Here is a 25,372-nt window from a genome sequence, read left to right as displayed (position 1 = left end):
CATGTTTAAAGTTGTCATGTTTCGAAATGAAATAATATGATATTTGACCTAAAGTACAGTGGGTGTTGGTGGTACAGTGGTAGTGTGTGTATCTCACAAAACTGTCCTGGGGCCCAAACTCCAGCCTGGGACAGATGTGAGAAGGTTTTTTTTTTTTGTAGAGAAAGGAGGGGTGAAAGAAGATTAGAGGTGGGGGAAGGAAGTTATAGTTCGGAAATTGAAGAAGTTTAGGAGGAGGTAAGAGAGGGCGGGCTGACCGCCTAGCTAAGCTAATAGTGTGTTAGGGTTGTGTCATGGGTTATTTATTGTCTGTCGGTACAGGCACTAGACATCCTACCCTGTCCCATACATGAGTGTTTTAAGGGCCTTATTTCATATTCCGCCGACCCTACTGGCGGATGTTGGTCTAGGGAGGTTGTCTATTGCCTGGCCGTGTAGATCGGGGGTGGTAATGGACCTTTTGAGATTTGGTAACTTTTTGAGAACCATGTATGGTTGTTGTCGTTATCTGGTGGGAGTCTTTGAAGGAGTTCTTGCTTTGATCGTTCTATCTTTTGCCAGATTCTGCTGGCCAGGGTGTGCAGCTGCTGGTTGATGGGTTTCATTCTCAGGTCTCTATGTATCTCGGCTGTGGTTCTGGTGAAGGGGTATCTTTCGCCTGTGACGAATCTTAGGGCTTCATTTTGGACCACCTGTAATATTAATATTTGAGTGGTGATCATAGTATGAAGAGGTATTGCTGGGTAACTTAATATCGTGTGATAAATGATGTCACTAGGCGGAGTTTTATTTTCTCAGGAAGCGCTTTAAAGGGTGTAAACCTATACTACCCATCACACCCACCCACCTACCTACCCACCAACCCACCCCCCTACCCACCCACCCCACCTATCTGCCTGCCCACTCCCTCACCATTACCACACCTGCCCAAAAGGCCAGTAAATTGATAAATTGTGGAAGTGATGAATACTAAACAGACTTGGTCACTTGGATAAATTTAGAAATACCCTTTTACTGGTCTGTACTGTACCAGGTCGAAATTATTAACGAAGTACAAGACTTCCATTATTAGATCGAACAATATATAGTTACGATAAAAATTTTGTATCACACAGTGAAGAGTTCCAAGAGAAACAAGATGTTAGCAGAGATTATTAATGTAAACTGTTTTGTGATGCTGACCAAAATAACATGAGCGGAATAATTTGGCCCCAAATATTGTCAACAGAAGAAAGGTGCAGCTTCTGTTTAACTAGCTTGAGAGATCTCCTTTGGTGAGATATTATTATATTAATACTGTACAGTTCAGTTTGGTATTATTGCAGCTTCAATCCCAATTGGGTTAGAGCAACTTTGAGCTTACCAGAAGTTACAAAAACGACTCATTTCCTATGGAAATTAAGGTCAAATTCGAATGACTCACACCAAATACCATGGGAAGCACCTAGATTTGTGGTAAAAATCCAATTGGTAGTGAAACTGCAGTTTTACCATTGTGGTTAGGTTGGGTTAGGTGAGATTAGGAGGAGGGGATAACTAAAAAACGACTCATTTCCTATGGAAATTAAGGTCAAATTCGAATGAATCACACTAAGTAACATGGGAAAAAAGCCTAGATTTCTGGTGAAAACCAATAGGGAGTGAAACTGCAATTTTACCCTAAATTTTCCCTCACAATTTTCTGGATTTGTGGCGGGCCTGCCAGCTCCAGGTATGGACAGTCTGCTGAGTTGTGCCCTCTGAGATGTTTATATATCTCAATTGGGTCACCCCTTGCCTGTCTATACAATAGTACAATCTAGGCAGCTGCATGCATTCTAATCTCTGGGTAACTGAAGTACCATAGTGCAGGCAGCACTCCTTTGGACATATTCAATCAACTGACAGTCTCTTGCAAAAATTTTTCCACAGATGCTCTTTGGATGATACTAAGTAAAAAAGTGTGATCCACAATGCCCAGAACCTAATAGAACCTGATCTAACCATCCAAATAAACCTACCTAACCTTACCTAACTTCCTAGTAGAGGGCTCTGCCTCTTGGATCCCCCACCAAGTTAAACAGAAAGTACTTACTATATTTTGATATCTGATACCGATGAAAGCAACTGTATTGAAACATCATTGTGTAATTTTATGTTTTTTGTAGACATTAAAGTACGCTCGGGCCTAATGTAAGCAAACAGCAAACGATAACACACACTGACAATGGCAGATTTTTCGGAGGAATATTTTCGGTAAATTTTTATTTTGTAAACATACAAAACAAATAGATATATCATTTTAGTGTCATATGATCAGTTTTTTTGCCATGTTTTACCCAATAATTCCCTCATATTTGATGCCTTGCCCACAACAAGTGATTTATGATCAAAGAGAAAAGCAAAAAAAAAAAAAAACACAAAAAAGCAAAAGGTTAAAATTGTATCATTTTTATTACTATCATTTGTGGAAAAAGTGAACAAAATTGAGAAACTCTTCTGGTGTTAGCCGTCTCTTATACTATTATCGAGTTGTACCAAAATTTCCAGAGATGTTATTTGCATGATACTAAATGAGAAAATTGATACGAAACTGCACAGAACTTGACCTACTGTAATTACCTAGCCTAACTTTCTAACTGGCGGGCTCTGCCCCCTGGAACCCCTAATAGCATGAGAAACCTACCTTAATATTGAAGTTGCGTGTTACACTAAAATAAATACTAATGTTGATTGAATGGCACATGCCTGTTGCATTTTGAACACTTGCACATCCTAACAATTCCATGATCATATATTAAGTCCTTAACATGGTCTTGATCCTCAACAAGCACAGATAACTTGTGATAACTATTGAGACTTGTAGTGCACAAAGCCATAATGAAACACATGAGACTAAGTGTCTCCTTGAAGAAGGCAATGCCGTTGGACCTTTAAATTACGGTGATCCAACAGGAATACTGCACCTGAAAATTGTTTATGTGGCTGTTTGTGGTTATTCAAGGGTAAGAGATGAAGTTAATGAGAATGGATGCCCCAAACCTTTTCTCATCAGAAGACTTAATTAAAGGAAGTCGAAAAAGTTGGGAATAAACTGTGAGGTGTAGAGGTGGCTCATACCTCACTCTGGTAAAGAACCTGTGAAGAAGTGAATTTGTCTTTAGTGACTATCCACTTTGAACCTCCTCATTTGAGGTGCTCACTACTGGGGCATTTAATGCTTGTTTATATAGTGGGAGTTTTTTTTTGAGAATTCCTCAGTACAGTGACATTGTAAGCTTATCATACAATCATTTTTTATATGGTCCATTGTTTCTACTCGGGGTAATCCACCCTATCATAGAATAATTTTTTCTTATTATAAATGGGGAGCAAAAGATCAATATGAGTACTGTACTTTACTCTAGTACATATACGGTATACAGTACAGTAAAACAAACTAACTAAACCTAACATCACCTGCAAACAAAATAATCTTGGGTTATTTTTAGTTTTTAGTTAAGTTAGTTTAAGCAAGGCAGGTACTGAAGAGCATCTGAATTGTAGTCCATTCAATACAATATTTTCTTTTTCAATGTTACTAGTATTTTGAACCCTTACAGTTACTGAAAATGCAAAAATTTTATTGTGTATTAAAAAAAATAGTTGTTTTTCATTGTTTAAATGTTGCAGTATGTTAATTCTATTGCATTTTTCTGGCTGTAAATTTTTGTAAGACTGGGTTCAGCATTTCTTTTGCAGATGGAATGTCATTCTTTCGTCTGCCTCGTTTCATTAGACGGTTTATACGCCGCCGCACTTCAGAAATCCCCCAGGACCGAGCAAGTCGTGTGAAGTAAGATTTTGAAGCTGCTTGTAATGTATATTGTGTTGCAATATTATGCACTGCAGTATACAGCACTGTATCAGCAATCTTGAGGAGCAAATTATTAGAATCATTATACAGTACAGTACAGTATAAACGGGGACACACCCAGGATTTTTTAAGGGTTGTTCTATATATTTGGGGAAGATTGAAGATACTCTACAGAAAGGAATACAATAACTGATAGTTTACTTGATTAATTTGTTATTTCATGTTTTTGTTACAGGATCAACCTGTCCCTGGCCTATGCATTTATTGGATGGAACTTGTTTGGTTTTTTAGCCTATATGATTTACTCTGAACGTATTAAGAAAGTTGAGGATGATGGTAGCTTGTCTCAAGGTATGTTTAACACTGTCTTTAAGTAAAAAGTACATTATTCCTGGCACAGATATATGCAGTATTTTGAGTCGTTAAACTGTACTGTACCTGTGCTTATTATGATGTATGATATGGTTCCCTTTCCCATCACATCCTCAGTGCCTCAGTCACAACCCAGTCTGATGTTGTTGATTACTGTTAACTGGAACCCAGGTGAAACATCACCGGGAGTTTGTCTGTTCATCAGTTATGTCATCTTTAGTGTCCTGCCTGATTCTCCAATGTCTGTGGTGTATTTATCACTATCACATTCATCTTCACTCAGCATTTTAATGGTAAAAACAGTTGGGAATACAAGCAAGACTACACTAAACCTTCTCTTGTGAATGAGACCTTACCCAGTGGTGGAGTAAGAGGGTGAGGGAGACTTAAGGATAGAGAGCCTAGTGTAACAATGGTAGTCCAGTGGTGGAGTAAGAGGGTGAGGGAGACTTAAGGATAGAGAGCCTAGTGTAACAGTGGTAGTCCAGTGGTGGAGTAAGAGGGTGAGGCAGATGGAGGGATGAGTAAGACTTAATTTACTTTAAGAGTCAGACATATATTTTGTGAGCTTTTAAACAGAGTAAGAAGCACCATGTGAAAAAATTATACTGTACTCTATATATACCCTGTATATAGTATCTGTAATGACTTGGTATTTGACTTGAGACTTACTTGTAGACTTGTCTGCTTTTCAGCCTCTATTCCACCTCCTGTCCTCTTGGGTTATCTCCTGTATGTTAATGGTTGTAGGTCAGTCTTCTCGTTTTTAAGCATCTGGTTATTAAATTGCTGCCAACTTTTCAAGGTGTGCTGCTCTATTTTTCTGTTTATATGAACAAATATTTTACAGTTTACACTAAAGTATGTTTTTATCATTTAAAAGTATATATACTGTACAGTACTGTTCTATTAATTTCTCAATCATAAAGTACAGTAGATTCGGGATATATCGTGACTTTATATAAAAAAAAAGTTATATTGCGGCTACCAAAATTATCGACATTTTCCTATATATATATAGCGATATATATTTTTTTATTTTGCGAGGAAATCGGGCACGAAATATTTCAAATGTACCGCCATGGTAAACAAATGCCTTATATGCTCACCAGAGGCGCCACCGTGGCTGTTCACTCACGCAATCACGCTCACCCGCTCAGTCTTTCTGAGTGAGTGACGAGAAAGCAGCCGACTGCTTTCAAACAAACTACATCATACAAATCAAACCATGTATCAGTTACACCCCTTTCTACATCGATGTACGGTAGTTCAGCTGTGTTCCCTCCACGGCTTCCAATAGGGATATGAGACCCATCAATGCAGCCAAATACACCAGACATCCCTGCAATGGTGTGAAATTCATCTACAAGATTTTGTATGTTGCCTGATTCTGGAAAGCGGATGTAATCTTTTGCCGTAAGGGTCAAAATAGTTGCAAAGCTTCTGACAAATTTGCAAACTGATGAGGCAGAAATCTTCAAGCAGACTGCCATACTAATTTGGAAGCTGCCACTGCTAAAGTATCTCTGTGCAGTTATGAGGACAGGTGTGCGGAATACTGCATCCTGTAGGGTAGAATTTTCTTCTATTTACTGTTTTCTCTAACATTGCTTATCCTGGTTATGGTAAACAACAGGGTTCCTATGATGATACTGTATTATATTTCAGAGACTTTTTTATTCATACATAACTAGTTTGAACATTCGGGATAAGTCTTTCGGGTGCCTACCCACACCCGAGGACTTATCCCGAACTTTCCAATAATATTGTCGGACTACTAGATGGTAACCCGACAAAATTTGGTTTAAAAAATGGATTACAGCTCTGAGGGCGCTTTCGGGATACTAATAAGTAACCCGAATGTTTAAAAAATGGCCGTGGGTGTGCTGCTCATGCATTACTTTCCCCAGGAAAAGAAAAATTAAGTAATTTAATTAGCAGGTACTCGGCAGGTATTTAACAGATTTTTTATTTTTTGCTTGGAGTTGTAATTTTTTATTAACCATTTAGTCCCACTTAGAGGACAATTGGTGAGTCTGTCTGTCTGTGTGTCTGCTGGTCCATCCATCAGTCTTCTGCCCATCTGTATCTAAAGGCTGTATGATCAGCTTATTTTTCAGTTACCATCAGAATACAGTACAGTATTATTGGGTGATGCTCATATAACCAGTTGGCTATGCCTATACTGTCCAGTACTTCAATTAAATTTCTCCATCTGTAATTAAAAGTTTACCCTCTAAAATACTTGCAAATGGATGTAAGTAATTGCTGAAGTGTTCTAATATACTAATTTTTTTATAGGTCGCAAGTTTGTCAAGATGCTCAAGTTGGAAAATGTTCATTTGTACCATATTGATGGCTTAAAGTCAGTAGAACATTTTGACCTGAATCAGGAGTTTACAAAGAAATCTGAAGCAACTACAAGTCAGGATGATCAAAAGCTGGAGCATCTCCAGAAGGAATCCTAAACTCTTAAAGTTGTAATATTGTTTTATGGATTTTTATCCATACACGACCCACCCATGACAAACTAGTAATATCCTTGAGGAGAGAGTGAGTGTCCTGTGAAACAGATCTTGATATACTGTACAGAGTAGTGAAACAGAATGGTTTGTTACATTAAGCTTGAAAACTCGTAAATGACAAAGAAGGATCCTAAAATTATTTTCTAACATGTTAAAATATCTCAATTTTGTAGGAAGACTTAAAATGGTCAACTTATTACACAGAACATTTATTTCATATACTGTAAGAAGAGGACTTTACTTTTCTCATGGTATGAAAGTGCCAGTAAAGGAGGCACCAACATCTGCCTTATATATGCCAGGAAATAAGGCAACCACTATGGATTGTGCTGTTTCTCCCTATCTAGATTTTTCCAAGCGCTTTGAAAATTTAAGTGACCTAAAGAGTAATGTTAATCAGCGTGGATTAAACATAAATATCCATGACATTATGAACAAGTGGACTACATGGAGACAATTGGAGTGCCATAGATTGGAACTTGAGGAAGAAAGGGTTGTTATAGCAAAGAAAATAAAAGGTTTAAAGAATAATTCTGATCAGGATAAATTAAGGGAACTGAAACAACATGGAAAGAAAATTCGAGAGCAGTTAAAAGCTTTGACCCAAGAGCTATGGGATTTGGAAGAGGTTGCAGTAATTGGAGCTTTGCAACTTCCAAATCATCTACATCACTCTACTGGCCATTGTAATAAGTTGTTATTTAGCTTATTTGAGAAACCAGCCTTCAGTTATCAGCCCAAGGACCATCTTGAACTAGGAGAAATCAATGGGGAACTAGAATTTATGAATAATTCTCCCTCTGCATACTATCTAAAGAAAAGGCTGGCCATACTTGAACTTGCATGTAGTGACTATTTTACGTCAAATTTTAAAGCTATTGGGTACCTCCAGCAATCGAATCCAGATTTTGTAAAGGAAGTTGTTGTAGAGGGTTGTGGTGTGCAATATGCTGACAGGGACAGCTTCAATAAACTAAGTACTTCTGAGGCAGATCAGGATAAGAATTCACAGCATCTAGTAGGTGGTGGATCTTTAGCAGCATTTTCAGCTTATTTTACAAAACATCTTATAGAAAAGTCAGAATTCCTGCCTCAAAAAGTAATTACTGCAGGCCGGAATTATATTCCAACAAACTCTGAATTCCCAGGCCTATTTGGCTGCAGGCAGTCTACAGTTGTTGATGGTTTTGTTGTACATGAATGTAAACCTGTGCATGAGTTGGAGGTATTAGATGAAGCACTGCTGGCATTGATCCAGAGCTACAATAAACTTGGACTGCATTACAGGGTAATTCAGTATTCTCCCCAACACCTATATACACATGAATCAGCTGCTATAGGATTGCAGATGTTTTCCCCAAGCACGGGGGAGTATCATGAGGTTGGACGAGTTTCTCTATGTGGCGATTACATTAGTAAGAGGCTTTGGACTATTTGTAAGACCCATTCCAAGTCAGTCAGTTTTTTATCTATGATGCACATAAGAGTTTGTAATGTTACTCGATTATTGGGACTCTTACTTGAAAATAAACAAAAGGAAAATGGTACTTATGATATTCCAGAGTCTTTACAATTCTTCGTTAATGCTCTTTAGGGACTCATGATTTGAAATTACTAAATGGTTTGTAGTCACTGTAATGTAGCAATGGAAGTTGATAATTAAAACTTTTTAACAAGAGAAAAAAGTCTACAGTACTTGTGACAAACCCAGAATGTTGCAGTTATGACCTTAGCTTCACTTGAGTACAGTACAGTACAGTCTTGTTGTGCTGTAGATTGAGGCAAAGTTGTGAAATTTCATTGAAAAAAGTTGGATTTGACTCGAGTGCTTCATTGGTACTGTAATATAATTTAAAACAATAGAAGAGCAATAGTTATCTGATTTTTAGCTCACCAGCATAACATACAGAGGAGCTATACAGTATTGTAACCCTGGCATTGTAGTTGTCATTACAGTTAACAGTTATTAAGTTTTGTTTTCTAATGAACAGCACTTATTTCAGTTACTCTTTACCCAGCTCCTTTATTCTTGGAAAGCAACATCATTGTGTATTGTAGGTGAACTTATCTCTCTCTTGTCACATGTACTACAATATGATATTGTATAATTATGTGCAGTAGGATGTATTGATTAATGGTATCAGTGCTATCAACAATCCTTGAATACTGTATAATGATTATTCTTTTTGAATAATTTAAAGACTTGTATATATCTGTGCAATTAATGTGCAATTAATAAAGTGGTGTAGTCTTAGTACATCTTTTCTTTTTATATCCATAGTGACTTTCTGGCAGCCTAAGATTGTTTTCAAGATACTGTCTGTCAATACCACTTTTTTTCATGAATATAGAAATGTGACACGGTACAGTATAATTCTTGGGCTATTTTGAAGCCCTGCTTCATGTTTTCCATTGCAATCAAGATTTTGAGCATCTTTTTGAGACCCACCCTAATGTGCCTGTCTGAAAGGTTGTTTGTACTAAAGCCCTTAGTCTACTTGGATAATCGAGATGACTAAGTTCCAAAATCATCTTAGTCGCTCTGTGTTGCACCTTCTCCAGGGATGTTAAGTCCTTCGTGAGGTAGGGTATCCATGCCTGTATACAGTAATTCAGACTGGGACATGTATAAAACTTCACCAATACTCTCAATACCCAGTTGCCCACTTAGCTTTGAACAGGGTTTCTTATCTTTCAGTGTCTCATTGCGCAGCCCCACCTCATCAGCTCACTTTAATTGCCAATGTTTTACTGCTATACAGCATCACAATTCAATCCAGTTGCATACATCTTTCCTTTCACACAAAGAGAAGCTCTGTCAAGGCAACAGCTCCCTAAACTTCCTCCAGTCACTTTTGACTCTCTAGCGAATGAAATAGCTTCAGCACTAGTCATGTCACCCAGGTGGCAGAGTTCATCAACATACATACTTAATGTCGAGTTTCTCCAGCCTTGCTAAGGGCATATGATTACCTGTGCATAAAGATCATTTAAAGTCAGCAATATCTGTAGTCTACCATTTACACCACTCCACCTCTTATGTACCCACCTTCCACATTCATTGCATATTACTGAGTGTCTGCCAATACCTTTCTTACAAACAGCACAATGGCCATATTTTCAACAATCACTTTTGTTTCCCCATATCTCATTCTCATACCCTTTGATTCCACTCATCCATTTCTTAAATTTCTCCACTACAGTACATCTTCGATACTATTTACTAACAGCTTGAGTTGTCAGCATGCGATATTTGCCAGGGCAGACCAGTCCTATAATCCTATGATATTGCCTTCTTATACCATGACAAACAGAAGGAGGCTTAAGACAGACCCTTGATTGACCACTACTTTCACCTCAAGTTTCTCACCATTAACTCTCACAGCAGTTCCTGAGTCCTCATACAATGCCTTAACCACTTGACCAAGACACATTTGGACCCCTAACTTTCTTATCGCCCACTTTACAGTAATACCTTAAAAACTACTTAGTCAAATGCCTTCTCCAGTTCTACAAATACAATACAATGTTCAATGTTTTCTCTTTCCCTAGATACAGTATTTCTCTTGTAGTTGCTTGGTCATAAATATTGCCTCATTAGTCCCTCTACCTGGCAAGAATGCAAAATACATTTTATTATTGTCTACTCAATTTCCCAATCACTCTTTCCACAACTTTCATAATCTGATCTAACAGCTTCAGGTCCCAGTCATGAGTTTTATTTCCCTGAGGTATATTCTGACACTTTGGTTGTAGGCTGCGAGTCGTTTTTCCAAACCTTTGATCTTAGATCCCGTGGACTTTTAAGGTTATCAAAAATGTGTACTGTACAGTGGAATATGGGGAGAAATGTTATCAGGTGCACCAGAGAGTGCTCAGGCTCTCACTTGGCTCAGCTTTGTCAATAGTGTTGTTATTGATTCACAGATCGACAAATATGCATGTACCCCGGGTCAGTGATGTATCCCAGGTAGGGCGCGAAACTACCTGCTATGCACACGGAGGTGTAAAGGTGAGCAGGCCACCAGCATTACTGGTGTTTCATAAGGAATCTGTTCACCCCACCTCATCTCAGTGTGGCAGACACACACGGTTGAGGGGGTGTGACAAGTAGATCCAAAGATCAACAAATGTGTGTGTACCCTAGGTGGGGTCATGAAACACCAGTACTGCTGGTGGCTTGCTCACTTTTACACAACTGTGTGTAGAGCAGGTAGTTTTGCATCCCCACCATTTAGGTGTTTTTCTGACTAAATGAAACTGTTTCAAAATAAAAAACAAAGATCAGGACTAAGTCTCTTTTTGTTAAAGCTATTTCATATACTAAAAACAACAGGAGGTTGAAAGGTCATTCTTCATATTATTCGGCTTCACTGATTCACCCCAGGTGTCAAGTTCAATTCATTTAAAAAAATAGCTTGACATGCTCCTATTCACCAATGTTTCAGATGCCTACATATAAAGTACTGTTTGGTGGCCCTGTTTTTGCCCTTTGAGCTACCAGGTACTATTAAAACTTATTTGAAGATTTAACACAAAATGCTTCTCTTTACCATTTCCTTTTATTTCAGACATTGCATTAATTAAAAGAAAATATATCTTTACATGAGAATTTCTGGTTCATAAAAACTGGGTTCAGGTAAATACTCTGTACCTTTTATACGTACTATCCCAACTGGATGAGCAAAAGAAAAAGTTTATAGAAAGTCCCTTATTATGAACTTTTTTCATGACATTGGAATATAAACTTATCTACTTCTTATTCAGTTTGCTACGAACAATGTCTCTGAATTGGGTGAGAATCTTGTTTTCTCTCTTCTGTCTTTCCTCCTTGCTGAACATAGCCAAAGCTCGCTTTTCATCTGCAGAATAAATCTGGTTCTCCTTACGCAGACGTACAGCCTCCATGCGCCGGTGACGGCTTCCACTCATAACATATCCGACATCCTCAAACCTTTCTATTTCATCAGATGTTAGTCCAATCTCACCACGCCGGGGAATTCGTTTACCTTCAGCTACATAAGCTGCCATAGCTGCACCCTCACCGGGTAGCAGAGCCTGTATGAAACACAAATATTAAATAATGACAAAGAAAAATATAACAGTACTGTACAGTATAAAAAATAAAATAAAATAAAAATAATGTCTACATCTCTGAAAACATTTTCACTTCAATTTGAATTAAAAAAAATCTCTAAATACTGTAATTCCCAAATGTTTTTAAAGAAAACATTATGGTAAATATCAGGGATTCTGTACATTTAATGATGAAATTAGGGTAAGGGAAAGGAGCTTAAGCAAACATACTGTACTATAAACTGTTTTTTACTTTTTCCATTGTAATGCAGGACAGTTGTTAACAACTCACACACATTCCATTCATGTGTTCTATGTTATTCAACAATAAAGCCTGAATATCCATCTAGTTCACTCTTGCCACTTCATATAACCTAACATTCCCTATCAGCAGAACTTCTTTTCTCAAAAATCATTTTAAGCCATGTTGTTGTCATTCATCTCCACTTGTAGTGCATTTTTTACCACATTCTTTGTCCCCCCTCCTACCTCCTACCATACCTTAAGCCATAAAGCTTTGTTCTGCACATAACCAGGACATCCAGGTTCCTTTCCTTAATTATAGTTTCAACCATCTGATAATGTACAGGAATGGAGTACAGTACTGTATTCGTATTCAAATGCAACTGAATACAGAATTTCAGGGTATTCGTATATACAGTATTAACTATTAGAAATCCACGTACAATATTTGCATTCCTATTTGAATCCTCGGGCAAAGTATTCATATTCATAGAATAATCTGACGAATAATAGTTTTATTGATAGAAATAACCATACACTGGCTGCTGAATTAATTTTGGACGATTGGCTTACTAAATCCATGACCCAAGTCACTTGAGAAGCTATATATATATATATATATATCATACAGTACAATGAAATTCAATATTTAAACAGACTGTTAGTAAATAACATGCAACTCTTCAACGGTCATTGCTGTGGTGAGTAGGCTACTGGTGATGCATTCTTATTGTGTGAGATGTAAAGTATCTCAAAAATGTATCTGCCAGGATGGGTCCGATGACTTCTGAAATGCCACATGCAATTCATGACGTCCTGGGAGGGTTGGTATGTGTGGATCTGTGGCACACTGGTCCTACTACATTTGGTAACTGAACATCATAGTAACATACTCAGGATCATACCCTCATAGGTGGGATTTTGATTTAATGGAAATGAAACTTTTGCCCTGCGATCAGATGCCAGTATTGTGTTTTTTGTTTTTTTATCTAAAAGTTTCTGGTCGAATTACTTCAAATTTTAAAGCCTCTTTTGTCTCGCCACTCTCTTGCACAGAACCAAGTTTTGAGGCAAGGTGGCAGCCTGTCTATGTGCGGTGGCTCACATGATAACAGATAACAAATGCCAGTAATGCTTCTGCCTCAGTAAGCAGTGAGGGTGTCGGTCCCAGGCATGATTTAAAAATGGCCAATGTTACATTTGCTCCACTATCTGAAGATATTTATCTCTTACAACCTCGATATTCACTTATAAAGTAATAAGGTGATGTGTATTGAAATATTTATAATGAAAAAGTGAAAGATTTTTTTAAATTATGAGACATTGGTGAAATTGCTACTCGCAATACAGTCGCATATACCACACAAAAGCATGTCTTAATATATGGGCCTAGCTTGGAAAAGTAATAATTAACAATGACAGTGACATGAAGTGCAGTAGAGGGATACATATGGGTATGGTGAATTATAATGAATATAACTGTGCTCATTTGATACGTATTTGTAACAGCATCGTCATTGTCGTGCATATGCCAAGGCCTACAAGTAATGAATGCAAAACACAAAGGAAAAGGATCTCACCTTGCCATAGTCCTTCTTTGAAAGAGTGACTTGGGGCTTGGGGAGGGGACCTACAACTTCTTCCACCATCTCTCCATCACTGTCCTCTGAAGAGAAAATAACATTCATTAGGTTAGAATTACCTCATCATTTTTACGTGAAATCATATTATAAATTTGTAACAAGATATTCTAATAATTGAAAAACTTACATAATTACACCCAAAGCTGAGTAACATATTCCAAAAATACTGAAATTAAAAAGGCTGTCTCACTTAATTTCTATTTCATTTAAAAACTAAAAAGATTGTCTCAAGCAATCTGTGCACCTCCAAAGAATGAGGAACTTTTTTTTTAAGAAAAAGAAAATCCAAGACAGCTTAACAATACCCTTTGAAAAATAGTCTCAACCAAAAACTGCTGTCAATGCACATTTGTAAGATGTGTTTAGAAATTACAAATATACAGTCCATTGTAAATAAAATAATGGTTGCCTCGTGTAACTAGGATGGCCGGCCCAAGGGCCACCTAGGCGTGAATTTGTTTAAGATGTAGAAGCTGTCACCGACACAACAACCACACCCTGAGTTAATGAGCTGCATGACCCAGTGTCAAGGAATAGTTCGAGAAGACTGGACAACTCGCCAACTGCACTGGCTGACCATTACCCCGGAACACGATCCAGAAATTGATTAACATCCAGGTTCCCAATTACTACTGGGTAGACAAGAGGCAAATGGCATAAAGAAACTTGCCCATAGTTTCACCCTGCCCGGGGATCAAACCCGGGTTCGCTTGCTTGTGAGGCGAGCATGCTGACCATTACACCACAGTCCATTGTGTACAATAATGAAATCACATTTGGACTCATCATAAACATAGCAATACTGGTATTATATATTCAGAGCTAAAGATGCCTCAAAAACTGTATCTTAGAACTCTTGCAACATTGCCGAGGCTGGCAGAAACAGAGACAGAACCTTTGTCCCCACCAGAATCCTAGTTGAATTACTCCTTCAGGAGCTCAACTCTTTCACCATTTCTATTTCTTTTAGGTATCTTGGTACCCCTGAAGCGTTTATCCTTTCCATAAAGTTTTAAAAAATTACTGAGAAGTCAAAGAAGGTCCCTTGGTAGTGGGCTTTGCCCAAGACTAAAAAAGGTAAACTGAAGAAACCATCCCCTGACCCAAACAGGAACTTGATGTATCAGAGTGCTTCCTATACATAAAAAAAATGCTTTTCACTTTGCAGAACTGATCTACCCTCTCACTCTTCCCTTGGTTACACAAAGGAACCAAAAAATTATGCTTATAATCCAAGAAATTTGCAAAAATTCAGGGTGGCAGAATGATACTACTTAAGGCTTTAATCCTGACTGCAGCCCTGGAGTAAAAGAAAGCCAATGTCAGGAATCCCACAGCATCTTTCATCTGTGTCCACAAGACTCCCAAGAAACCAAAACATACTCTTAACTTGGCCAACCTTTTATCCTAATCGCCTGCACAGTCTAACAGTAAATAGAAGAAAACCACGGAAGCCACATTATTTAGATATTCTTCCTACAGCCAAACTAATAAAGGAACAAGCTGACCTTTCACAGAATGCATCACAAATGCTTGTCTAAAGGTTTATTTCTTAATCTCAGAAACTGATGATTCCAACATTCTATCAGAAACAAGTTGACATTCAAATGTCACTAAGGTGTTAGGGAAGTTCCAGTCACCACTTATATTTGATTCATCAGGGTTAGTTCCCACAGAAAAAAATCACATTGAATTTGCAGACCTCTTCAGAACTATAGTAATCAGTTTCTGGGTGAGAAGCCAAAGCAACGTTTTTTTTCCATAGAAAAAAAAAATAAAAAATCAGCACCCTGACCTGAGACCAAAACATCATTAGCTCCTGCCAGCTCAGCCTCAAGACACATACTGTAAAAGGAACAGACAGGTCCCTTTCCTTGTCTATAGAAAGCAAATCCACTGCAGATTTTATCTTCTTAATATTTACAACAGCAGCCAGAGGAAAAAAAAAATATATATATATACACTGTATACCCTGTAATCAAACACCTTAATATAAGGTTTATGAATTATGAAAAAATCACACACACACACACACACATGGATACAAACTTAATGTAGAAACCTATTCACACATAGCGTACTTATTTATACGTACATGCACACAATGTTAAATTAAAATATGGTGGCAGTGTGTATAAAAAAAAATGTATACCGCACATAAAAGTAACATCAATAGCCGAGTTATCAATCCAGTTCCCTTACTGTGTCTCAAGTGAAAAATAAATCCTATATACCGGGTAATGCTTAACTAAAACAGAGTTCAATAAAAAAGGTGTTCCTGTTACATCAGCAATTGTTTAACATATTGTATGATTTTTTCATTCTTACAAACCCTTTCCAACTATAAAACAGGGAAGCCAAATACAAATGGAAAAGTACACTCATTCTGCTCTTGTGTTCCCCTTCTCAACAAGGCCCCATATCTTACTTCTTCTTTCAATCCACTGAAGATCGTCCTCATCTATGTCAGAGTCTGAGTCACTTTCAGAGGATGAGTCTGACACATTCTTTTTAGAGGTTTTCTTTTTCTCCTTCCTTTTTTTTTCCCTCTTACGCCTCTTTTTCTTTTCTTTCTTCTTTCTTTTCTTCCTTTTCTTTTCATCTTCTGAGCTATGAGAGTCACCCTCTTTGTCCTTGCTGGCCATCTTCTGCTTCCTCTCTTCATCTGTGTTTAGTGCATCTGAACTGCATAAAAAATTATTCATTTAACTTTATACAAGGAAGCATTGTGCTTTTCTGAATGAATGTTTATGGTCTTTTCATATACAGTATCCCTATTATACAACAAATGTTTGCAAACAACTGCAGTACATACTCTTGCTGTGGATGAAGTGGCGAGGGGATCCACAGCTCAGGCACACCCTCTTCAGTTATCTGTTGTCGCTGAACACGACGGTAACCAAAGTAATCTTCACTCTGGTCTCCCTTATCATCATCATCATAGCGACCAAATCCACCACCACCTAGGAAAAAATTTTAAACAGTTGAATGTTTCATCATTAACTGTTTCAGTTGTGAACACTTTATTTTCTAATAATTTTCTAATTGTGTAAGTTGTAGCTGATATAGTATATCTGTGATAACAAAAATAATTTAATTTTATCAAGAATTTAAGAGATTATATTCAAACTTAATAAGAATTTTTTGCAAAAGCACAAATGGAACTTAAATACAGTATGCATTTAACTTCGAGAAGAATGTGTTCTTACAAAATATAAGTTTAATTTTACCACATCAACTATCATAGTGACTGGGAGAGTATGGACATGTGAGAAGTATACATGATGAGGGGATAATAAAAAGGGTATACAGGGGTAGAACAATAAACATAGGTAGGAATACAGAGGTCAAAAGAGGTATGAATTGATGGGATGGCCTAGAGGCTCTTCTATTGAGGCCAACCCCACAGAGTAGTGAGGTGTCATAAAGAAAACATATGATAATTTTACCGTGTTTAGGCTAACTGTAGCATATAAAATGAAAGGGACTATGGTGGGTGAGGTTATAAGTTCATTCTCAGTTATTTCTCATATCAATATCATTGTTTTGCTTATTAAAGTAGGCCATATTTTTACTCTAGCATTTGGCTACCCTGAAAAAACCTGCCACTAACCTCGTTCTCTGTAACCTCCTCCATTTCTGTAGCTACTGCCGCCTCTTTGTCCACCTGCAAATCTATAACTTCCTCTGTCTCTATTTCTTGAAAATGTTTCCTCTCTCTGTTGTTCAAGGAACTTACTGTGTCCCCATCTACCATCTGGTGTGGGTGGGGAATGTTCTCGATTTCTCTGGAATCCACTACCACCTTGACGCCCATCTGGGGATTCTGACCATCTCCTTCCTGGACCATTTCTAGAATGAAATTGATCTTTGTGTGATCTCTGGTCTCTTCTTACTTGTTCTTTCTCACGCGATCTTGAGCGGTCTCTGTTGTGACGGTTTTTACCATGGATCTTATCACTTTGTTCTGGCTTGCTGGGAGTCCTCGCACGTTTTTTATCACGTCTCTCTCTGTCAGCCGCACTTTCCTTTTGATTATATATGTCTCTTATTCTTTGCCTGGTCTTTGAATGTGATCTAGACCGAGAGCGTGACCTAGATCTTGACCTAGAACTACTCTCTTTATTCCTCAATTTTGTGTTTGCATTATGCACTTTCCCACGTGACTCGGATCTAAAATGTCTATCACGTGATTCTGACCTGTGATTCCCGTCGCCAGATTTCGACCTGCGATATCTGTCATGAGATTTTGATCTATGATTTCTGTCATTTGATTTTGACCTGTGGTTTTTGCTGCGAGATTTTGACCTATGGTTTCTGCTGCGAGATTTTGACCTATGTTTTCTGCTGCGAGATTTTGACCGACGATTCCTGTCTCTAGACCTTGATCTTTTTCTTCTAATATCCAATTTTCTTGAGGTATTTCTATCTGGAGATCTTGAGCGACTGCTACTGTCTTCAGATTGTGACATGGATCTATGCCTTGCTCGGTTTACTGGACTTCTTTTCTTTCTGGATCCACTATTGTGACTCTTAGCAGTAGAGTTTTTCCTGCTATGCTGTGGTGGTGAATGTCCTTCAGAACTTGAACTCTCACTGTCACTACTGCTGTAACGACCCATATTGCCTGCAATAAAAGTTTTGGGTGAAATTTTCAATGGGAATCACTGGGATTAGTAAAATTTAGTTTTAGTTTTGTCTCTTTTGGCAGAATCTCTCTTGATATAATTTGTATGACCTTGTGCTTGTTTTTGAGGTTTCTGGCCTCTTTGCCTTTTGGCCGGATGTGTAACGCTTTCACTGATACCAATTAGCACCTATTGTTAAATCATATAATTTATCAAAGGTAAAATGAACCAACCTAACATACCATAGATAGGTAGGATAGGTTAGTTCACCTTATCTCCAATAAATCGTGTAAGGTAGCAGTACCTGGTCAAATTTTTAAAGTATTCCCGTTAATGAAAAGAAACACTTGGCATGTAAACAGTGAATATGGTGTATTAGTGCAATGAAGATTAGTGTTAAGGAAGAAAATATTGAAAAAAAAATTTATGCCAATTTTTTTTTTTTTTTTTAATTTTCATGAAGCAAAAAGCATTTACTTTCTTGGGGAAAATTTCTTTAGGCTCCAGGTTAACATGCAACACTGCCAAGCATTACTAATTGCTCCCATTATACAGGGTAGCAAGAGTCTAGCACGGGTTATGAGAAATTATGGTTAATATATAGGGCTAACCCGCCAGGGCTGCATAGCGCCGATGCGGTCATATCATCTCGCGTCCAGAAAATGCCTCAAATTTCACTATATCATATTAAGTTCTTTCTCTTTAATATATCGGGGAAGTTAGGTAAGGTTAGGTAGGTTTGTTTGGTTAGGTCTCTTCTTCATAACGACAAATGTTAAGTCGCATTTATTTAAAAAATATCGCTTTTTTTTAATATTTCCACAAACTACAACAGAATTCACTATAATATAACAATGAAAATCCGGCGTTTTTATAATTGTTTGGAATCAATTTCGCTAGCGGGTTAGTCCTCTATAATTACCGAAATTATTTTATGGTCCAGCCTTTCTCCAACAATTTTACCAAACAAATCCTTACTGAATTACATTAGACCTCAGCAAGAAGGAACCACTGAGCATCACTACAAGACAAAATAACCAGCCATTGTATTTATTAAAGCTCAGTGACTGATCCTTGCTCAAATCAGTTCTGAGTTTATTTTCATTATGCTGTGGCCAATATATAACCATTTTACAGTGGTGAAGAGGATAAAAGAATTATCACAACCATACAGTAGTCTCGGGATAAACAAGTTAACAAGACAGTTCACTATCATAAGCCATTTATGTAGTCCCTCGCTCATCTCTAATAGACATATCCGAATATATATGACTGGAGTACAATAAGTTAGTCACGTACCAATAAATAAGACCCACCGTCTCAGATAACAGGAAGGATATACATATAACCTCACTATAATAATACAGTAAACAACCACTTATGTCAACTAGTGAGGACCGCGGGGTTAAACTTACTAATGTTAAAGGACACCACGGCCGGTAGCAGGTCGATACTTGCAAACCAGCAAAGCTATAGAAACAGTTTGTCTTATTTTGATATGCGGCATCCACTTTGTTATCGTTGACATATTAGTGATGACTTGTTAGTTAATTGGTTTTCAGCGCGGGTTACAGGCGCGGGGTCAAACACTAATGACCGGACACGTTTTGACAATAAACCTTACATTTGAGATTAATTTTTCATGTCAGTTTATTATAATTATGTTTGACGTGCCTTGATTGTATTCTTATTTCAATACAAATGCTGTCTTTACCGTAGTTTCTTTACACGAATTACTCTTTTACTTTTATCCTCTTCGTCACTGATCGGCTCGTTAGCCGCTTGGGCAGTGTAAGTTACGTACCCACGTGACTCACGTCTCTGTTACACACTGTGGCAAGTGCTGGGCATGCACAATATATAGTAACCCGATGTCCGGGATTGATATTCGAGTTTGACGAATCCATTTGACGGGTTACTAAACAGTAACTCGATATTCGGGATTGCTCTTCGGACTTGCTGCCCCGAGTGTTTAAAAAAATGGCCGAGAACCACTCAGTTTCACCCTTAGGAACACATTTAAGAAACTTCTCAGTGAAATCTATAGGCCTGTGGGGTACGAGATATTGGTTCACACTCAGGATGGGATGGAGAAAGGAAACTCACAATGTGCTCTCTGTATACATGTTGTATTGGATGTACAATGCAGCTTGGTGCTGGGAAGGCAGCGTGGTTACAAGCGTGATGTAGAGAGAGCTGGTTGGTGAGGGTGCTCAGGGGAGGACAGCTTGTGGGTCGCCATGCTCGCCGGCGGGAGCGAGGACCGCCAGGCAGGAGGAGGAGGAGGTGTTGCTGCTGGTTGGTGTAGGTAGAAAGAGAGAGGTCACCACGAGGTCAGGTCTTATATAGCGGGGGTAGGCGTGGCTTAATAGTTGACCTCCGTCATGTAAGGCGGCAATGATATTGGCCGGTGTAGGAGTGAGGAGCTTCTTGATAAGTTCAAGGCAGCTATAGATCGTATTAGGACTAAGGGAGGGATCCCTATCATATGCGGTGTCCTGCCTAGAAGAAGAGTTGGCAGTGAATGGTTGTCAAGGGCGGTTGGTGTCAACGACCGTCTTGACAGATATTGCAAGTCAATATCAGTCCCATTCATTGACAACTGGGACAACTTCTATGGCAGAAGGGACCTTTATGCTAGGGATGGGGTGCACCTGTCTAGGGATGGAGTAGCAACCCTGGCTGGGGCTCTAGAGGGGGCAGTTCAAAAGATATCGAAGTCTTTAAACTGCTAGGAGAACATATGAGCACGGGGGTGGAGGAGACTGCAGTGGGAGCGGGTAAACAAAGTGAAAGATTACAGGGAAATAGTGTTAGGAATGATGACAAAACTGAATTAGACAGGGAGTTTAAAACTAAACGCGGTAAGGGGAGGACTCAGAACACGACTAACTTAAATGTATACTACGCAAACAGTAGAAGTATGAGAAACAAAATGGATGATATTAGGGCCTTGGTATGTACCGAAAAAATCGATATAATTGCATTCACTGAAACATGGATCAACCTAGACACACGTGAGTTACCAGTCGAATACCAAATTGCGGGTTACAAACTGTTCCATACCGATAGGCAGACCAGGAAAGGAGGCGGAGTAGCAATCTATGTTAGGGATAATCTGAAGTGTGAAATAAATAAGGAAATAAAAACTGAGCGGAATACAGAAACAATTTGGATAGAATTAATCGACGGTAGAGAAAAATTAATCACAGGAGTAATATATAGACCTCCCAATCTTGATAGAGTCAAAGAGCGACTTATCTGGGATGAAATGCGCAGGGCTTCCATACACAACAAAGTCTGTATAGTAGGCGACTTTAACCTTGGCCAAATAGATTGGACTGACCTTACAGGTAACTCAGAATCAGAGGATTTTCTCGAGACTATCCAGGACTGTTTTCTAAGTCAACATATAACTGAACCCACACGGGGTAATAATATACTCGATTTAGTTCTGTCAAACAGAGAAAACCTCATTAGCAGGGTCGAGGTAGGGAACGAATTTGCAAACAGCGATCACAAAGAAATTAGATTCCAGTTAGACTTTCAGGGCAGACGTAAGGAAAATTCCACTAAAGTACCAGATTTCAGAAGGGCGAACTTTGACAGTTTAAAGAGGCAGCTGAGAGAGGGGGTGTCGCGCTTGGCCGTGAACCTGTCAGATGACACCGACCTGATAACGAGATCTGAGATTGCCGAGTTCCACGACAATTTAAATAGTGGGTTACTTAATGCACAAAGGCAGAACATACCATACAAAAAACTCAGATCAGACAACAATGACCCTAAATGGATTAATAATTATTTAAGGAACATCATTGGCCAAAGGAAGGCTATAGGTAGAACGATAAATCGTGGCGAAATTCACCTCCGGGACTATTATAGGGTATTGGCGAGTAGGGTTAAAACCGAGATAAGGAAAGCAAAGAGGAATAATGAGGTAAGGATAGCAAGGGAGGCTAAGACAAACCCCAAAGTATTCTACCAAATGTATCAAACTAAAACACGAGAAAAGATTGGACCAATACGGTCAGACACCGGCGAGCTCACTGATAATGACAGAGAAATGAGCAATAATTTGAATAAATATTTTTCAACAGTTTTCACCACCGAAAAGTTAAACATGATACCCGAGGCACCGATTCTATTCAGAGATAGTGAAGAAAACAAATTAAGTGAGATAGTAGTGACCAGTAACGATGTTAGTAAGCAAATAGACAAACTAAAGCCTAATAAGTCACCTGGTCCTGATGAGATATTTGCCAGAGTATTAAAGGAATGTAAGGAAGAGCTTAGTATGCCCTTAGCAAAGTTGTTTAACATGTCCTTAAAAACAGGTGTAGTACCAGAATCCTGGAGGATAGCGAATGTAATACCGATTTTCAAGAAGGGGGATAGATCACTATCCTCTAACTACCGCCCAATCAGTCTAACATCAATAGTAGGCAAATTACTGGAAGCAATCATCTCAAACTCTATTCGAAATCACCTGGAGAAGCACAGATTGATCAATGATTCCCAACATGGCTTCACAAGCGGACGCTCTTGCCTAACTAATCTATTAACATTCTTTTCATCAGTTTTCGAATCGGTGGACGAGGGGCACAATTATGATGTGGTATATCTCGACTTTAGCAAAGCCTTCGACAGAGTCCCCACGAAAGACTAATTAGAAAGGTAGAAGCACATGGCATCAAAGGTGACATCCTTAAATGGATTAGGGCGTGGTTACAGGACAGGAAACAGCGAGTGAGCATTAACGGCACTAAGTCCCATTGGAGCAACGTCACAAGTGGTGTTCCCCAAGGCTCAGTACTTGGACCATTATTATTTATTATATACATAAACGATATAGATATCGGTATAGATAGCAAATACAAGTAAATTTGCTGGATGACACTAAAATAGACGCTATATTAAATCTGACGAGGACTCGCAAACTACAGGAAGATCTAAACAATATCGGTCTGAAAAATGGCAGATGAAATTCAACGCTTAATAAATGTAAAGTACTCAGTGATAGGAGATGCAAACATGAAACCAGACACCAGATGAACAACGATGCCACAGGAGAACCGGACCAGAGAGATTGGTATAATGATAAGTAGGAACCCGGAAGCTTTTATGCAAAACAATGTGTTTTGCTCATAACAAGGCTGGCAAAGGTCAGTTCATACAAAGGAGTGCCAGTTACAAGTCTAATGAGGTCATCCTAAAACTGTATCCCGTTTCAGGACCACACCCTGGATTACGAAGTTCGCCAGTTCTAATACCGACATAGAATGGATATGAATCCTTGGAAGAATTCAGAGGAGAATGACAAGACTAATCCTGGACATTAGAAACCTTGAGTACAGAGACAGGTTAAAACATCTTAATTTGCACTCCCTCGAGAGACGTAGAGTGAGGGACGACATGATCGAGGTGTATAAATGGAAGTCAGGGCTAAACAAAGGGGACATTATAAAGGTACTCAAACTTTCCATTCAGGCGCGAACTCGTAATAATGGTTTTAAATTAGGCCGATTTAGATTTAGGCGTAGTCAGGTAAAATACTCGGTTTGGAAACAGAGTAGTGGATGAATGGAACAAGTTACCAAATATCATCATTAACTCGAATATGCTGAATAGCTTCAAACATAGGTTGGATGCTTATATGAGCAATAGGGGTTGGGTGTAAACGGGACTGCCCAGTATGGGCCAATAGGCCCGCTGCAGTTTCCTCCATTCTTATGTTCTTATGTTAATTGTCTAAACATTACGAAAAGCATATTAATAACAGCGAGAGAAAGACCGGTGCATGACTGAAATTTCACCCCCAATTTTCACTGTACAGAATTATGTTGGACAAAAATATTAAAATGGGTGAAATCATGTGCTAGCCTAAACAAACCTAAGAAAACCTGACCTGACCTAACCTATATCTTAACTCGCCTATATCTAGAAAACTAAACATTTGCACAAGAAAATGAATAGAAGGAAAAGCATAATCAGTGTACAAAATTGTGGCATAACTGCGATTTCGGATAATATGGATCTCGAGTTGAGCAATGTGTTTTTCCGATTGCTTAGACAATTTTAAGACACTTCTTTTATAACGTATCTCTCGCAAATTACTTAAATATACAGGAATCATCATAGAAGAAAAGTTTTTTAAAATTGTCTAAACAATCGTAAAACACATTGCTCAACTACTAGGGGCATTGTCCAAAACTGCAGTTTTACCAAAACTCTATAAAAACCTCATAATTACTTAACCACTGACGGTCACCAGCCGTATATTTGCCTTTGCTGCTGTAGCGTACTGTAAGTGGCCAGTTGTCAATTCTCTTTGTATGGGCCGTATTTATACAATTTACGAGGATCAGGATTTGGGGTGAGCGTAACGAGAGGACCAATCACAGCGGCTCAAACGTAAGGTGTGAAACGCTCTGATCCTGAACCAGAGGTTGAAGGTAGAGACTAGGTCGGCCATCGTACCCCTGCGTCCTCTGCATAGACCTAGTCTCTCGGCGTAGCTGGCTGTACGCTGATTGGCTGGTAGGCGCGCGGCCGGAGCTCAGTTGGGAGTTGTAGGGGAGAGGAGCCACTACAATACTCCCCCTCCCCTCCCGGCGCGGCGGGAGGCTGGATGTTGTCCGGGTTGCATCCCACACATAACACTTACCGGGCAGGTGTACGTACGACTCGACCGCTACGTGTAATAACTCCGTCTAGTGACACAAAACCTGTGGGAGAATCAGGGGGAGAAAGAGGGTTTGAGATTAGAGGAGGTTGTACACCAGCCGTATATTTGCCTTTGCTGCTTTATTAACTTTAGAAGATTAGTTACTAGAATTAAAATAAGCACATACCTGCATCTGCTGTTTCCCATACACAGGTAACGTGGTACTGTAGTTGTGTATAATTTCTAACTGGCAAAGGTGACAGGTTGACAACTTCGCTACCAGGTAAATTGTTTGTTTACTAATATTCTGGTCTCTGGGCGTGCGCAGTTCCTTTAACTTTATCGCATTTTACTCTCTATTAATAAGACTAAAAACGTGATTT

General features: G+C 38.7%; 2 protein-coding genes across 13 annotated transcripts; one reads left to right on the top strand and one right to left on the bottom strand.

Moving 5' to 3' along the window:
- Positions 1–923: 923 nt before the first annotated feature.
- LOC121876525 (serine--tRNA synthetase-like protein Slimp) lies at positions 924–8,989 on the top strand. 10 transcript variants are annotated; one of them, XM_042381702.1, is made up of 5 exons: positions 925–1,274; positions 3,721–3,814; positions 4,071–4,186; positions 6,509–6,712; positions 6,797–6,850. In XM_042381702.1, the coding sequence occupies exons 2-4, from the start codon at positions 3,726–3,728 to the stop codon at positions 6,673–6,675; spliced, it is 372 nt and encodes a 123-aa protein (XP_042237636.1). In that variant the 5' UTR covers positions 925–1,274; positions 3,721–3,725; the 3' UTR covers positions 6,676–6,712; positions 6,797–6,850. The 10 variants fall into 10 exon arrangements, with proteins under 10 accessions (XP_042237637.1, XP_042237636.1, XP_042237630.1 ...); XM_042381696.1 differs by having other exon boundaries at positions 938–1,274; positions 6,797–8,989; XM_042381703.1 differs by having other exon boundaries at positions 924–1,235; positions 6,509–6,850.
- Positions 8,990–11,278: 2,289 nt separating this feature from the next.
- LOC121876524 (NKAP family protein CG6066-like) lies at positions 11,279–24,896 on the bottom strand. 3 transcript variants are annotated; one of them, XM_042381691.1, is made up of 6 exons: positions 24,576–24,896; positions 17,308–18,321; positions 16,510–16,657; positions 16,123–16,379; positions 13,632–13,717; positions 11,279–11,790 (listed from the first exon to the last, which is right to left on the bottom strand). In XM_042381691.1, the coding sequence occupies exons 2-6, from the start codon at positions 18,314–18,316 to the stop codon at positions 11,485–11,487; spliced, it is 1,806 nt and encodes a 601-aa protein (XP_042237625.1). In that variant the 5' UTR covers positions 18,317–18,321; positions 24,576–24,896; the 3' UTR covers positions 11,279–11,484. The 3 variants fall into 3 exon arrangements, with proteins under 3 accessions (XP_042237625.1, XP_042237626.1, XP_042237627.1); XM_042381692.1 differs by lacking the exon at positions 24,576–24,896 and adding an exon at positions 19,622–19,727; XM_042381693.1 differs by lacking the exon at positions 24,576–24,896 and adding an exon at positions 19,639–19,727.
- Between the last annotated feature and the right edge of the window lie 476 nt (positions 24,897–25,372).

The sequence above is a fragment of the Homarus americanus genome, unplaced genomic scaffold (assembly GCF_018991925.1).
Source record: "Homarus americanus isolate GMGI-L3 unplaced genomic scaffold, GMGI_Hamer_2.0 scaffold28, whole genome shotgun sequence".
Classification (NCBI taxonomy): domain Eukaryota; kingdom Metazoa; phylum Arthropoda; class Malacostraca; order Decapoda; family Nephropidae; genus Homarus; species Homarus americanus.
The sequence above is the reverse complement of the archived record's forward strand: the minus strand, read 5'-3'. Positions and strand labels throughout refer to the sequence as shown.

Excerpts from the sequence above, each read along its gene's own strand:
- LOC121876525 (XM_042381697.1), top strand. The coding sequence starts at position 6,881 with ATGTTAAAATATCTCAATTTTGTAGGAAGACTTAAAATGGTCAACTTA.
- LOC121876524 (XM_042381691.1), bottom strand. The coding sequence starts at position 18,316 with ATGGGTCGTTACAGCAGTAGTGACAGTGAGAGTTCAAGTTCTGAAGGA. Across the intron at positions 16,380-16,509 it reads CCACTTCATCCACAGCAAGA|TTCAGATGCACTAAACACAG; the intron begins GTATGTACTGCA and ends TTTTTTATGCAG. Across the intron at positions 11,791-13,631 it reads CAAAGAAGGACTATGGCAAG|GCTCTGCTACCCGGTGAGGG; the intron begins GTGAGATCCTTT and ends TGTTTCATACAG.